This window comes from Nerophis lumbriciformis, linkage group LG07 (assembly GCF_033978685.3).
Source record: "Nerophis lumbriciformis linkage group LG07, RoL_Nlum_v2.1, whole genome shotgun sequence".
NCBI lineage: Eukaryota > Metazoa > Chordata > Actinopteri > Syngnathiformes > Syngnathidae > Nerophis > Nerophis lumbriciformis.
The window spans coordinates 46184976-46198479 of record NC_084554.2 but is presented as its reverse complement, the minus strand read 5'-3'; the positions used below and the strand labels follow the sequence as shown (position 1 = coordinate 46198479).

The following is a 13504-nucleotide window of genomic DNA, read 5'->3' as shown; positions in this document are numbered from 1 at the left end:
TCATTAAAAGTCTGTAAAAACTTGAAAAACTCTCAACAAAGTATATTGTACAAAAAGCAATAACAATTGAAAATATAGCAAAACGATAAAAAAAAAAAAAAATGTTAATACTAATTAATAATAACAGATTTGTTTTAAAATATATATATATATATTTTTTTTGAGTCCTTTTAAAGAAAATCATACATCCATTTTCTACCGCTTGTCCCTCTCGGGGTTAAAGAAAATCATATCATAGCAAATTATGCAAATTACTCGATGGTGACCACACCCATAACCACGCCCCCACTTCCACAGGTATCTTGGCAGTTTAGGGGAAACCCTGGATTGTCCTGACAAAAGCCTGTATCTTTAACGGTGGTAAAGGGGCATCATTTCCATAAGTGTCGGCGGTGGTAGAAAAAAGCCTTTTTTTGCAGCTGGCTTTGGGGCAGCTAAGAAGGTTTGATGTGTTGATGCTTGATGTGTTTTTTTTCCACACATCTACACTGAATGTTTGCAGTACTGTTGGTGCAACTAGCACGCAAAATGTCTTACTCTTAGTGAAGAAGTCCACATGGTCGACGCCATGTTTGTGTACAATGAGATGAGGTGACAGGCTTACAGAACATAGAAGGAAAATGAGTGCTTGATTTGCTCACCCTAACCCACCTACAGCCCAATAGGGATGATCTCACCTCTTTAGTGTTTTTTTTTTCATTTCATTTCAAGCTATTTTTTTATTTATTGGATTTATCGGTGTAATGTAACACTTCTCATTTTATATTTTGTTGTTATTTCTTTGTGTTTAAGTTTATCTTATGTTATTGGTATTTTTTGGTATTATATATTTTTTAGGGGTGCTGAACAAAAACAAATCACATCTGAACCGCGATTTCTAATTTATTCCAGTTTTAAATCGATTCATCATTTGCAAAAATTGATTAAAAAAATAAGTAGTTTTATATATTGTTTAATACATTTTGAAAAAACAGTTTTTTTAAGCCATCTGCACATACGTCAGTAGCCAGGAGCCGCTTTTGTCACCTGTAACATGTTTTGAAAAGGTTTTATTGTCATTTTTATACTTTATGATATGTTGGCAGAATCGGTTTGAATTGAAAATGGATTCTGAATCATAGCCATGTAAAAAAAAAAAAAAAAAAAAAAAAAGGATTTTCTAAAGAATCGTGATTATTTGTAACGATTTGTAATCGATTTGAAAAAAAAAATCAAAATTGATTTTTATTTTATATAAATATATTTGTATAATAATAGTATATTTTATTTTTTCATTTATTTTAATCCGTCCTGTCCAGTCACTCAGGCCAATTATATTATTGATGTAGATGCCCGTATTTGCTGTCCAGATTTACATTAGAAAAGAGAAGTTTTGGATACTTCTCTTGTTGGCTTATTTGTATTTGACTTTATTAAATGTTGGCCCTGCGATGAGGTGGCGACTTGTCCAGGGTGTACCCCGCCTTCCGCCCGATTGTAGCTGAGATAGGCTCCAGCGCCCCCCGCGACCCCAAAGGGAATAAGCGGTAGAAAATGGATGGATGGATAAATGTTTGGGTAGAATTTTATTAAACAAAACGAATAGGGACAAGCAGTAGAAAATGGATGGATGGATGGAGTTTTCTTTTAAGTACTATAGAAGTTGATCACAGCTGTTTATCTATTTTATGGAGGAATGTGGTTAATAATAGAACTGGCACCCAATCTTATTATAAAAAGTATTGATTTTGAATCAAGAATGGGTTTGAAACGATTCTGAAATGAATCGTTACCCCCAAGAATCGAATCGAAATGTGTGGTGCCCAAAGATTTACAGCCCTACTGAATCGAATCGTCACCGAAAGAATCGGAATCGAGTTTTGTCGTACGATTCACATCCCTAATATTTCATATTGATGATCATTTTCCCCGCCAAGCACAGAAAACGAAAAAGCCAACGGTGGAGAAAAAACCTGTTCAACTTTGGCGAAGATCTGGATAAAAGTGCATATTTAGGAATGTATATTTACTTCTTTTTTTCCAAGCAGTTACAGTCCACTGTCATTGGGGCCAAGTCTCACCGTCCATCAAACGGAGCCATTGTGTGGCAGTCGGCAGCCATTATTGCCACCTACAGGCCTGGGGTGGGAGTGTCGTCAGATCCATCGAGACAAATGGTTTTTTTTTGCCACGCTGCTGTGGTCACGGCGAAAATTCCCGCCCCTGCCCAGCCGCCACGAGCGCACGCATGTTGCCTCATATTTTAAGCGTCTCAATCGGATTTTCATTTGAACAATCCCCTCCCGATAAATCCCTTTTTCAAAGTTGCTCCGCCTCACAAGGCTTGAACCTTCTTTCCTTTTTTTATTTTTTTTATTTCGTGATTTTTTTTTTGGTGCTTATTTTATTTGTGAAGATTGCGAGAGCCTCTGTGTGACACGCTCAGCTGTGCCTGTAAATATAAGCATTTCATTATAGACCGCACTGAAGCATGGTGGTCTCGCCACACACGCTGCCGAGGAGGGAGGGGGGCCGGGATTAGGACCAGGACCAGGCGAGGGTGGGAGAACACACACTTAATCTAATGCCAAAAGCACACACTTTGTGTATTTATTCCCCAACACACACACACAACCATTTTGCTGCACAGTATAAATAATAGCCTGTGTTTAGCAGGGAGGGGAGGAATAAGTCAGATGTGCATTTATTATGCTTAAGCATTTTAATTTAAGAAGAAAAAAAATGCCATTTCACACTGCCTGATTTAATAAATAGGGCTTTTCCAAACCTGCCAATTTCACACTTTTGCCTCCAAGCCCACCCAAACCTGACTTTTCCTGTCAGAAAATACTTTTTATTTAATCCCTTTCAGCAGCTGCCACCTCCACATGACTCTTTCCTTCAACAAATAAATAAATGCGTGATATATTTGCACCTAATGCTTTCTAATTTTCCGCAGTTTCTTGCCCTGGGGACTCATTTTGGGAAGGTCTTCCTGCTGGACATCCAAGGAAATGTCACCCAAAAGTTTGAAATTGTGAGTACGGCACACACATCAGAATTGTTTCTCCTTGATATCTGTGGTACATGAGGTTATAAATAATGTTACCATATTACTATATATATACTTTATTGTATTACACTTAAAGATTGACAATGTTTATTATTTTTCTATTGCCTAATTTGTCGCAATTATTGATGCATGTCCTTATTTTCCTTATTATTATTATTAGGGGAAAAAGATTTGTGGTACATTTTCTAATGTAGAAGTGCTAATATGCATGCATATACAGTAGAGTGTATATATTACTCAGCCTCCTATAACTCTGGGGTGTCCAAAGTTTTTCCACTGAGGGGTGTACACTGAAAAATTAATGCATGCAGGGGCCATTTTGATATTTCTCATTTTTAAAACCATTGTAATGTATAATTTTTTGGTCCTTGGCACCCTGAAAAAAAGTATATATTTTTTTCCACCGTTTAAATCTTTGGATTTAAGTTTTTTTTAAATTTTTTTAAGGTTTTATGCCCTTTTTTGTTAAATAAACTCCTGTTATTATGCAACATTTTTCACCCGAAAAATGTTCTAAGTGGAATAATTGATGTGATTGGAGCCTTAAATAATTATAATTAAACATTCATTTTGATTACCTTTTATTTTTTGAGCTATGACAGTTTACAAATAAAATACAATCACACTAAAATTCTCAGGGATACAAAAGGGCACCACTCATAAAAAGTGTTAAAAATAAGTCATATGTTATTTTTAATGCTTTAATTGTCAACACTTAAATCTCTTGATTAACTTTAGCTCTATCTGTCAATTATGAATTTTTATTATTTTTAACGAGTTTTTGTTTGTTTGGGGCCTTTTTGCCATAGTTGGCCATTTTATATAGCCAACTTGTTTTTATTTGCCAAATACATAAAATATGCAATATTTTCTTCAAAAAATATTTCAAAGTGGAATATTTGATGTGAAGTGAATTATATTTATATAGCGCTTTTCTCCACAGACTCAAAGTGCTTTACATAGTTAAACCCATTAAGTTACACTTAAACCAGAGTGGGTGACACTGGGAGCAGGTGCCCAAGGACACAACGTCAGTGACTCGGATGGAGGAAGTGGGTATCGAACCTGGAACCCTCATGTTTCTGGCAGGGCCGCTCTACCAACCGAGCCACGCCCCCACCGTGAAGTAACTGGAGCCTTGATTAGGTCAATAATTCATAACAAAAAGCAGCTTTGTGTTATTAGCGTCAACATTGCAATATTTCCTCTTAACACTTCACATGTTTGCTCTTTTCCCCCCACTTTTTTATGTTTTTTGTCATAGTAGTTTTATAATGTTAAAAAATTCAGTTGTGGGCTGCAAATGGCCCCCAGGCCACACTTTGGACACCTCTGCTACAACTGATAATTAACAGGCATCATTGTTTATTTGCCTGTTAATTAAAATTCTGCATTATTTATTGGATTTATCGGTGTAATGTAACACTTCTCATTTTATATTTTGTTGTTATTTCTTTGTGTTTAAGTTATGTTATTGGTATTTTTTGGTACTATATATTTTTTAGGGGTGCTGAACAAAAACAAATCACACCTTAACCGCGATTTCTAATTTATTCCGGTTTTAAATCGATTCATCATTTTCAAAAATTGATTAAAAAAATAAGTATTTTTATATTTTTTGTATACATTTTGAAAAAACGCTTTTTTTAAGCCATCTGCACGCTTCCTTGCTGTGCACCATACACCACAAAATTAGATTTGTGGTGTATGGTATATGGTATAATATGTTATTTATAGTACAAGCTCTTGTATGCATGCAGTGTTATATTTTTACTCAGCATCATATTACTGATAATTAAGGCGCTATTGTTTATCTATTTGCCTGTTAATCCTGATTGGTGATGCACGTTCTTATTTTCAAGGCAAATATTAGATTTGTTGAAGTGTTTGTTTGACTGCATACACGCTGAATTTACGTGCAAAGCATGGTGGTAGACCGCCACAATGTATCCTACCTGACACCTTCAGAACTTTTCTCATGCATTTCAGTACACAAGTTGATGAAAATAGATTTTATGCTATTATTTATTAGATTGTATCAGGGGTCTACCAAGTGTGGCCCGCAGCATTGTTTTAAAGGGCCACGACATATTTAAAAAATACTATTGCCAAAAGAACATTAAAAAATTGGAATAAAAGAGCAAACAGGTGCAATGTAACGAGAACATGTTGCAATATTGACACTAATAACACAAAGCTGCCATGTAGGCTGTTTTTTTTTTTTTTTTTTAAAGCTGGCATTGCTCAAAAAATTTATAAAAAGTTATAATTGAACAATACATGTGAAGTTGATCCAGAGATTTAAGCATTGTAAGTAAAACTAATAATATATTTTAAGATTTTTTTTTATTTTTTATTAAAAAAACAAAAAAATTTGGATCCCTGAGAGCTTTTGTCTGTTTTTTTACTGTCATTGTTCAAAATTAATAATGAATCAAAAGGAATGTTGTTATGAATTATTTATCTATTTAAAGCTCTAATTACTTCACATCAAATATTCCACTTTGAACCGTTTTTTGGGTGAAAATATTGTATATTTTGTGTTTTTGCCATAAAAAAAACAGGGTTTTCTTTGACAAAAGGGCATAAAACACAAATTAAAAATTAAATTGTCAACGGATAGATTTGAAGTTGATCTATTTATATTTTAACGTTGAAAGTATAAAGAAAAAATATAGATTTTTGACACTTTAAATACTGAGGCCCTTTTATGTTCACAGAAATTGTTACAATAGATATTGTTTGTTTTGGAAAAAGAAAAAAATTTAAATGCTTTAATTTTTCAGTGTGAGGCCCCAAAAATGGTGGAGTACCCCTGGATTATATGAACAATAGGGAATGTTAGCAGTGCTAACAGCTTGTATGCTAACATCAGAGTAAATGAAGCGCTCCTAGTTGTTATGACTTCTTCTTCATTAGTATTCAGCCAAGTCAACCTGCTGTGTTGGGTGTTGCAATTGTACGGCGGTGTTTCCTGTCCCTGCAGAGTTCGGTGAAGATCAACCAGATCAGTCTGGATGAAAGTGGGGAGCACGTGGGCATCTGCTCCGAGGATGGCAAGGTGAGATCTCGCTGCTCATCAGTCTGTGGCGCTCACTGAGCCTTGAGGCCTGCAGAAGAAGCACATCGCTATTTTCATCTGCACGGCTGAACCCACTTTATGCTAATGCTCTGGGAGTATCATTTGGAGGAAGTTTAGCGGTGCCAGCGTTTCATCTCCATGCTATCTCTCCACTCAAATTCACTTGGAATGTTGCGAAACTCACTGAGCTCCCCGCCATGTTATCAGCTCTCATCATGAACCCGCCAAGATATGCTCACTCGGGTCGGGTGGCTGTTATAATCCTTACAAATCTCACTTAATCCCTGATTGCTGATGAGATGTTGTCGGGGTATCACGTTATTCCCCGGCTGGGTGTCTTCTCCCTCCATCTGGAGACTGAAGAAGCACTAATGGCAGCTCAGTGGTCCTCTTACAGCAGCCCTAGGATTAGCAAACCTTCGAAAGCCCTCAGGTTTTTTGTTGCTTTTTTTTAGCGAATCAAGGTGTCCACTAATTGGCAACCCTGTGGAACAAATCAAAAGACTTTCCCTGGCCACGGTTTTCCTCGCTGCCCTGGGTTAGTTGCCGAGGCAGCAATTAAAGACAAGATGTTAGTTATTCACCTTTCTTTTTCCTTTTCAGGTTCAAGTGTTTGGCCTCTACACAAGAGAAGGCTTCCATGAGAACTTTGACTGCCCCATAAAAGTAAGTACAAAAGTATTAAGACACACACTTCAATCATATCAGGGTTTTTTATCCATGAGTAAAATAGGCTGATATGATAGACGAACTGTAAATGTTTTAATGTATTTATTATTGGGAGTGCTATTGACAGTTTAACAATACCAACACGATATTTGAACCACCATTTTTTTGGACTATAAGGCGCACTTAAAAATCCTTTCATTTTCTCAAAAATCGACAGTGCGCCTTTTAACCCGGTGCACCCATACTTGCCAACCTTGAGACCTCCGATTTCGGGAGGTGGGGGGAGGGGGGTGGGGGTGGGCGTGGTCGGTGTGGGACGGGGGCGTGGCTAAAAGGTGAGGGGTATATTTACAGCTAGAATTCACCAAGTCAAGTATTTCATATATATATATATATATATATATATATATATATATATATATATATAAGAAATACTTGACGTTCAGCGAATTCTAGATATATATATATATATATATATATTTATTTTATTAGATATATATTTTATTATATATATATATATGTATATTTATTTTATTAGATATATATTTTATTATATATATATATAGATATATATATTTATTTATTTTATTATATATATATTTTATTATATATATATATATATATATATATATATATATATATATATATATATATATATATATAAAATAAATACTTGAATTTCAGTGTTCATTTATTTACACATATACACACATAACACTCATCTACTCATTGTTGAGTTAAGGGTTGAATTGTCCATCCTTGTTCTATTCTCTGTCACTATTTTTCGAACCATGCTGAACACCTTCTCTGATGCATTGCTGTGTGGCACGCACAAAAGTGCTTTCATCAAATGCACTAGATGGCAGTATTGTCCTGTTTAAGAGTGTCACAACGTTGCTGTTTACGGCAGACGAACTGCTTTACGATATACAAAAAAGTGACTGCTGTTGTTGTGTGTTGTTGCCGCGCTGGGAGGACGTTAATGAAACTGCCTAACAATAAACCCACATAAGAAACCAAGAACTCGCCCTCCATCGTTCTACTGTTATAACGTCATTGGGCAGGTACGCTTTTTTATATTGTGGAGGACCTGAGTCCGCCTGAATTTCGGGAGATTTTCGGGAGAAAATTTGTCCCGGGAGGTTTTCGGGAGAGGCGCTGAATTTCGGGAGTCTCCCGGAAAATCCGGGAGGGTTGGCAAGTATGGGTGCGCCTAATGTACATTTTAAAATTCTGCTTGTGGTTACCGACCTCAAAGCAATTTTATTTGGTACATCGTGTAATGATAAGTGTGAACAGTAGATAGCATTCACTCATAAGAGATACGTGCGGACTGCAAGTTGACGCCTGTTCAATAAATTAGTGTTTTTCAACCACTGTGCCGTGAGATATTGTCTGGTGTGCCGTGGGAAATTACGCAACTTCACCTAATTGGTCCAAAAAATATTTTTTGCAAATCAACTATTATAATCTGCAAATAATGTGCCGTTGCTTAGTGTCTATGCTGTGTAGAACTCGGCAGGGTAACCACGTAATACTCCATGTCAGTAGGTGGAAGCAGGTAGTTAGTTGCTTTGTAAAAGTCGGAATGTGTCGGGTGAGACGAGGTTGGTTTGCTGTGATCCCAATATGCAGACCACAGCGGGAGGCAGCGTGCAGGTAAAAAGGTATGTAATGCTTGAATGAACAAAAGGGAAAGGAAAAGGCAATGGCTATGCAAAGCGAAAGTAAAACTGAACTGGCTACAAAGTAAACAGAAACAAAATGCTGGACGACAGCAAAAACTTACGGCGTCCACAAAATACATCCGTACATGACATGACAATCAGCAATGTCCACACAAAGTAGTATGACAACTTAAATAGTCTTGCTTGCTAACACAAAGCAGGTGTGGGGAATAGCGCTCAAAGGAAGACATGAAACTGCTACAGCAAAACAGGAAGTGCCACCAAAATAACAACGCAAGGCAAGAACTAAAGCACTACACACAGGAAAACACAAACAAACTCAAAATAAGACACGACGACCTGGTGGAGTTTCATTTTTTAACATTTTCTGCTGGTGGTGTGCCTCTGTATTTTTTAATGAAAAAAATGTGCCCTGCCTCAAAAAAGGTTGAAAAACACTGCAATAAATGATGCGAGCAACGATAGCCCAAGACGTTTCAGTTTCATTGAGAATATAGAACACTACACACGGCGCTCCAAAATCCATCAAAATGTTTTAGTACGTCTTTGGTAAGTTACAAAGCCGCACTACTTAATGGATTGCTGGAGCATTACGACCAATGTAGTCAGACGTACTGTGCTTCATCATACGGGTATTGTTATGGTGTGTGTATAAGGACCTCAAAATAGAGACACATGTCTGGTGTTTTGTTTCGCAATATTATGCAAAACCAACTTTTCTTACCTATTTCTTACCTGGAATCTGCATAAGTCCCGAAACTCACACGAAATGCTTTATTAAAAAAAGACAAAAAAAACAGTATCTCACGTAACTATGCTAGTGTCCCACTCATTCATGTCACGTTGTTGTATGCGATATATGGCTTTTATTGCAGAGTAAAACGTGGATTAAGTACACAAAAGCACTCTGAGTCAGGCGTGGACAAACATCCTAATTAGCATTAAAGCGACAGACACACTTAAAGAGGTGTTTTCGCCTGTGTAAATTCCAGCATCAAGTCTAGATGTTGGACACGACACTATTGTGACACCTCATAATAATATTGCTGAAGAACATATTATGGGACTCTCATTAGTCTTTAGTAAGACGTTTAGGACAATTGCTTCCAACAGTTTATGGAAGGTCCGTAGAGGCAGTGACCTTTTGGCCTCACAAAAGTTCTTATGGGTAATTGGTCAAAGGTTCCAACATACCAGGGATGTAATGATAAACGGTATTAATGATAAACTTCTGATGATTAGTATTACCGTTTGAAGTGAAACTTTCAAAAACCCTGATTGATAGTCGCACTCTGACCGACTAGCGCTTGCACGCTAGCTAGATTAGATGCTATCATGAATACAAGACACATGAACATCTTTCTATCTTAGGAAACGACATAGCACTGGCTAAACTTGTATAGACACGTTACTGTCTGAGCAACTAACTTATTTTTCGGACTATAAGTCGCAGTTTTTTTCATAGTTTGGCCGGGGGTGCGACTTATACTCAGGAGCGACTTATGTGTGAAATGATTAACACATTACCGTAAAATATCAAATAATATTATTTAGCTCTTTCACGTAAGAGACTAGACCTATAAGATTTCATGGGATTTAGCGATTAGGAGTGACAGATTGTTTGGTAAACGTATAGCATGTTCTATATGTTATAGTTATTTGAATGACTCTTACCATAATATGTTACGTTAACATACCAGGCACCTTCTCAGTTTGTTATTTATGCCTTATATAACGTACACTTATTCAGCCTATTGTTCACTATTCTTTATTTATTTTAAATTGCCCTTCAAATGTCTATTCTTGGTGTTGGCTTTTCCATCCTTCCATCCATCCATCTTCTTCCGCTTATCCGAGGTCGGGTCGCGGGGGCAGCAGCCTAAGCAGGGAAGCCCAGACTTCCCTCTCCCCAGCCACTTCTTCCAGCTCTTCCCGGGGGATCCCGAGGCGTTCCCAGGCCAGCCGGGCGACATAGTCTTCCTAACGTGTCCTGGGTCTTCCCCGTGGCCTCCTACCAGTCGGACGTGCCCTAAACACCTCCCTAGGGAGGCATTCGGGTGGCATCCTGACCAGATGCCCGAACCACCTCATCTGGCTCCTCTCGATATGGAGGAGCAGCAGCTTTAGTTTGAGCTCCTCCCCAATGACAGAGCTTCTCACCCTATCTCTAAGGGAGAGCCCCGCCACCCGGCGGAGGAAACTCATTTTGGCCGCTTGTACCCGTGATCTTGTCCTTTCGGTCATAACCCAAAGCTCATGACCATAGGTGAGGATGGGAACGTAGATCGACCGGTAAAATGAGAGCTTTGCCTTCCGGCTCAGCTCCTTCTTCACCACAACGGATCGATACAGCGTCCGCATTACTGAAGACGCCGCACCGATCCGCCTGTCGATCTCACCATCCACTCTTCCCTCACTCGTGAACAAGACTCTAGGTGTTGGGTTTTATCAAATAAATTTCCCCCAAAAATGCGACTTATACTCCAGTGCGACTTATATATGTTCTTTTCCTTCTTTATTGTGCTTTGTGGGGCGGTATAGCTCGGTTGGTAGAGCGTCCGTGCCAGCAACTTGAGGGTTGCAGGTTCGATCCCCGCTTCCGCCATCTTGTGTCCTTGGGCAAGACACTTTACCCAACTGCTCTCAGTGCCACCCACACTGGTTTAAATGTAACTTAGATATTGGGTTTCACAATTTAAAGCGCTTTGAGTCACTTGAGAAAAATCGCTATATAAATGTAATTCACTTCACTTCACTTCACTCCACATTTTCGGCCGGTGCGACTTATACTCCGGAGCGACTTATAGTCCGAAAAATACGGTATTCAATTGTGCACATTGAATCTACAAGCTCTGCCCTCTTAGAAAAGAGTGATTAATATATACACAGAGGAATATGTTTTTAACAACTTTTTTTACAAAGGCAAAGCCGTCTACAACAGAAAGTGAACTCACGTGAAGTCGTGAAGCAAAGTGAACACTCAATTTGCCTTTATCAATAAAAAAACATTCTAAAACTAACAAATTAAAGTGGATTAAAAAATATCAATCAATCAATGAAACTTTATTTATAAAGCATAATAAAAGTAATGCAACACCAAGTGCTTTACAGACTTAAAAACGTTACCCCGATGACCCACATCCCCATCATCACACACACAAGCATGCACACACATGAACAAATGAACGCATGGCTGAGTACAGAGGAGCCATGTGAGTAAACACTATCACAGGAGCCATCTACACCAGGAGGTCATCAGACCACGGCCACCAGGACGCTGACACAAAGCGCCCCCACAACACGGCCGATAACCCCTGACACAGATGGCTCCCTCTGAGGAGCTCTGGAAAGTAAAAAAACAAAACAAAAAACTGTAAAATAGTACCAACCATGAGTAGGAAAAAAGGATGAAATACAGTTGAAACATATGAAGACAACAAATAAATGTACCGTATTTTCTGGACCATACGGCGCACCGGATTATAAGGCGCACTACCGATGAGCGGGTCTAGTCAGGTCTATTTTCATACAAAAGGCGCACCGGATTATAAGGCGCATTAAAGGGGTCATATTATGATTGTTTTCTTAATTTAAAGCTCTTCCTTGTGGTCTACATAACATGTAATGATGGTTGTTTGGTCAAAATGTTGCATAGATTATGTTTTACAGATCATCTTCAAGCCGCTTTCTGACAGTCGCTTCGCGATGCGCCGTTTTGTGAGCGGTCTTATTTACGTGGCTCACCTTCGACAGCGTGTTCTTCCCGTCGTCTCTGTTGTAGCGGTGTAGCGTGCAAAGACGGGAGTGGAAGAAGTGTCAAAAGATGGAGCTAACTGTTTTCAATCAATCAATCAATCTTTATTTATATAGCCCTAAATCACAAGTGTCTCAAAGGGCTGCACAAGCCACAACGACATCCTCGGTACAAAGCCCACATGACATTCACACTTTACTTCAATCAATAACGGAGCAGCATCTCCTCATCCATGGCTCACTAGTGCAATAACAAGGCCGGAAATGTGTCCCGTAAAAAAATGTCCGACCGGAACTCTCTAATAACTAAAGTTCCTTGGGTGAATAATGTAAACTCATTACGCCGGTCTGTTTTAGCGCTTTCATGGCGAGTTTACTGACAGATATAAGTAAGAACATTACACTACTTTATGTTAGAAATGGCAACAGCTGAGGATGAATGTCCCATAACAAGAAGGTAGAGAAAAAGAAGAAGCTTATCGACTACGGCGTCAGCACGGACTACAAAGGCGGACGTGCGCAATTTTTCAGGACTTATGCAGATCCCAAATACAGATCAGCAGGTACCAGAAGGTAAGAAAAGTTTCTTTTGCATAATATTGCAAAACAAAACGCCATATAATATGTCTTACCTTATACACACACCATAATAATACTCCTATGTTGAAGCACAGTACAATCCATCAAGCGGTGCGGCTTCATAGCTTACCAAAGTCGTACTAAAACATTTTGATGGATTTTTGAGCGCCTTGTGTAATGTTCTATATTTTCAATGGAACATATAAAATGTTGGTGTTGTTTTCTTGAGTCATATTGCAGTCTACACGTATCTCTTATGCGTGACTGCCCTCATATTGCAGTCTACACGTATCTCTTATGTTTGACTGCCATGTACTGGTCACACTTATCATTTCACCATGTACCAAATAAAATAGCTTTGGGGTCGGTAAACAAAACCAGAATTTTTCCGTACATTAAGCGCACCGAGTTATAAGGCGCACTGTCGAGTTTTGAGGGGGGAAAAAGATTTTAAGTGCGCCTTATAGTCCGGAAAATACGGCATTAATATGGCTCTTAAGAATCCAGAACAATATTTAATTTATATTGTGTGTCAATTTATTATAGTTGTTTTATTGAATGAAACTTGATTCAAATGTGTACTTTTTGAGCACATTCAACAATGATAACAGTGATCATTTTGGGGACAATAACCGTGATATGAAATTGTTATATCGTTACGTCCCTCCAACCGACACACTC

The 13504-nt window shown here is 38.2% G+C and overlaps 1 protein-coding gene across 1 annotated transcript in view; it reads left to right on the top strand.

The window, feature by feature from the left end:
- vps41 (VPS41 subunit of HOPS complex) overlaps positions 1-13504 on the top strand; it is a 51848-nt gene that overhangs the window by 12387 nt on the left and 25957 nt on the right. The window contains exons 4-6 of the mRNA XM_061965061.1: positions 2939-3016; positions 6039-6113; positions 6738-6800. Coding sequence (XP_061821045.1) covers positions 2939-3016; positions 6039-6113; positions 6738-6800 — 216 coding nt within the window. The remainder of the gene's footprint in view (positions 1-2938; positions 3017-6038; positions 6114-6737; positions 6801-13504) is intronic.